Source organism: Trachymyrmex cornetzi, unplaced genomic scaffold (genome assembly GCF_001594075.2).
Source record: "Trachymyrmex cornetzi isolate Tcor2-1 unplaced genomic scaffold, Tcor1.1 scaffold1198, whole genome shotgun sequence".
Taxonomy (NCBI): Eukaryota; Metazoa; Arthropoda; class Insecta; order Hymenoptera; family Formicidae; genus Trachymyrmex; species Trachymyrmex cornetzi.
Genome location: NW_017295759.1, coordinates 18,842 through 21,972, shown reverse-complemented (window position 1 = coordinate 21,972; position 3,131 = coordinate 18,842). Strand labels below are relative to the sequence as shown.

General features: G+C 50.7%; 1 protein-coding gene across 1 annotated transcript; it reads right to left on the bottom strand.

Moving 5' to 3' along the window:
- Positions 1 to 1,676: 1,676 nt before the first annotated feature.
- LOC108766903 (uncharacterized) lies at positions 1,677 to 2,429 on the bottom strand. The gene has a single exon (XM_018516461.1). It carries the CDS (start codon positions 2,427 to 2,429, stop codon positions 1,677 to 1,679), a length of 753 nt encoding a protein of 250 aa, XP_018371963.1.
- Positions 2,430 to 3,131: the final 702 nt, after the last annotated feature.

Below are 3,131 nucleotides of genomic sequence, written 5' to 3'. Positions count from 1 at the left end.
GAAGTGGGTGTCTAGGTGTTCGCTATTGTGGAAATGGGTGTCTAGGTATTCGCCGTCGAGGAAATGGGTGTCCAGGTGTTCGCCGTCGAGCAAGTGAGCGTCTAGGTGTTCGTCGTCGAAGAACGTAGTGTCTAGGCGTTGTCTACATTTTCACCGTCGAGGAAGTTGGTTTCTAGGTGTTCGCCGTCGAGGAAATGAGGGTCTTAGTATTCGCCGTCGAGGAAATGGGTGTCTAGGTGTTCGCCGTCGAGTAAGTGGGTGTCTAGGTGATCGTCGTCGAGGAAGTGGGTGTCTAGATGTTCGCCGTTGAGGAAGTGGGTGTCTAGGTGTTCGCCTTCGAAGAAGTGGGTGTTCTAAGTGTTGTCTACATTCGCCAACGAGGAAGTGGGTGTCTAGATGTCCGCCGTCGAGGAAGTTGGAGTCTAGGTGTTCGCTGTCGAGGGAATGTGTGTCTAGGTATTCGCCTATCATAAACGGACGCCTCAAAAAAGCTAAATCGAATCACGCTGCCTCAATGCTTGATTATTCGCTAGTGCGTGATATTTCTGCAATTCTATTTAATTGTGATGAAAGTAATGATTATGTGATGATTATGTGATGAAAACCTTCTGTCTATAATAGCAAGACTGCTTATTTCTATAATAGCAAGCCTGCTGATTGAGTTAATCGTCGATTAAGTTAATTGGCGTTGCTATTATAATTAATTATTACATTAATATAATGTATGTATAAGAAATAAAAATAATTCGTGTAACTGTCAATTAATGCAAGGCAAGATTGATTAACACTATTTAGGGCGACTGTTACCAATGCCGATTAACTGAATCGACGATTAACTCAATCAGCAGTATAGTTAACAGCAAATCTATATGTCGTTCTTAAGTTTGTTCGCATCGCATTTTTTTTTGTGACGCAGGGGAAATGCGTTACGCATCCCCGTCTCTCTCGGGGGAGAAAGACGGGGTATGTGGGATTTTCTCCTCGAGATTAGTCCCTCGAGGAGCCTTCCCACTAAAACCCCTGCGGACGTGCCTAACCCGAAGCGAATGGGACCCATCCAGGAGTTTCGCATCAGTAGTACATCCGGATGGGTCCCGCTTATCTACTTGATTGTAGACTATCCCCTATGTACATGAGGGTGTGAGGACGCCGGCAACACACCCTCATATCCTTTACCCATCTCGAGGGAACCTCGGGCCCCCGGCCGAGGCTCCATGGGTCTATCCCGTGAGGGCCAGACATGGTCTAGCTAGGCCTCACAGCCCTGCAGATATCTCGTTTATTTATGAGACCAGCCGTCCCGCTAATCGGTTCGGCTGTACGTCTCCTCCTATCACCCAGATTTCGCTGGGTTAGGGCCACGGGGAGGTGGCATCTAAGTTAAAGATGGAGAAGATACCCCTCCCCGTGGTTTCTAGGTTCCAACCTCTCGCCGCCCCGCTATTCGGTGCGACGGCCCCTCCTACTCTCACTGCTTGCACACACGCAATGTCATTTCTCCCCGTACTAACGTCAGGGCCACGGGGAGGGGTATCTAAGTTAAAGATGGAGAAGATACCCCTCCCCGCAGTGTCGGAACTCACGCAGCCCTAGTTGCAATTGAGTCCCTCACCGCATACGAAACGGTGTCCCCTCCTATGCCCGGTGTCCCGCACAACGATCTACTCGCGCTTATGTCATCCCCCTATTCTATTCGCACCCTGGGCTGGTAATCCAGCCATCCTCTCTCTGTCTCTTTCGATGACCTCCTTCTTGGCCATAACCACCTCACAGTATTCCAAGAAGGCTCTCCTCCCGTCTTCCCTTCTCAAGGCCGTAATGATCGCCCTCCAGTAGAGGTTCTGCCCCAATACATCCTGCAGCGCGTTCCTTTCTGCCGTCCAAGCCGGACAGTAACGAAGCGTGTGCCTCGCGGAGTCTACCTCCGCCCCGCAGCTCCAGCATTCCGGCGTGAGCTCCCTCCCGATGCGACACATGTACCGTCCGAAACAACCATGTCCCGTCAGGACCTGGGTCGCCCGGAAGGAGAGCCCCACTTTCGCCTCCAGCCAGTCTTCCAATTGACCTTGTATGGCTCTGACGACGACGTCCTCCTCGGGTGTTTGATCGTTCAGCCATGCCTTCCACTTTCTAACCAGGTTTCGCTTGGTCTCCTCCCTGATGCCCTCGATGGTAGCCTTGGGTACCGGGATATCAGTCGGAGTATTTCTCCTTATATCGGTAATCCTTGCGTATGCTTCTTCTTGCCTCCTGGCCTCCAACTCAAGAGGTGGCATCCCTGCCAGCACTGAGTTGGCAATCCACGAGGTCGTCCTATAGACTCGGATGAGCCTACCAGCCATTCTTCTCTGCGTTTGCCTGATGGTTTGCGGACACTTCCTATTCTTGTATATTTCATACGCCCACACTGGGGCGCCATATAGGGCCATTGAAGCCACCACCTGTGCATATAATCTTCTCGCTCTATTGTTAGGTCCTCCCAAGTTTGGGAGGAGCCTACTAAGATTAAGTGCAGCTTTTTCCAATCTTGGTGAGAGACTGGAGAAGTGGGCCTCGAAGTTCCACTTGCTGTCCAGCACTAATCCCAGGTACTTCATGTTTGTGCCGATTGGCAGTCGTTCCTGCAATCCTCAGGTTCGTGTGGGCCGGTCTGCCTCTATCATGAAAACCCACTGCCTCTGTCTTGGCAGGGGCTACTTCGAGACCCAGATCCTGGATCCTCTGAATAACCACATCCGTAGCGATGTTAGAGAGGGTGGTAGCCTCCTCCCAGTCTTCCCCAGTCGTTAAGATTAGTGTATCGTCTGCGTAGCAGATAACCAAACTCTCGAGTGGGAGTTCCCTCTTCTCCATGATAGCGTTGAAGCCGATATTCCAAAGGAGTGGCCCAAGGATAGACCCTTGCGGCACCCCTCTTTCTACTGACTTGTATCCCTCCGTGCCGTCATTTCTATCGAATGACAATTTCCTATCTTCAAGATAGCTCCTAATTACTCTCCTGAGATACAGGGGAACCTTGTGTTTTAGCAGGGCCTTTCCAATGATATTCCAAGGCAACGTGTTAAACGCATTCTTGATATCTAGGGAAACACCGACTACCTTATTGCCATTGGCAAATGCCTCCTCCATGA

Coding starts and splice junctions, on each gene's coding strand:
- LOC108766903 (XM_018516461.1), bottom strand. CDS start 2,429: ATGGCCCTATATGGCGCCCCAGTGTGGGCGTATGAAATATACAAGAAT.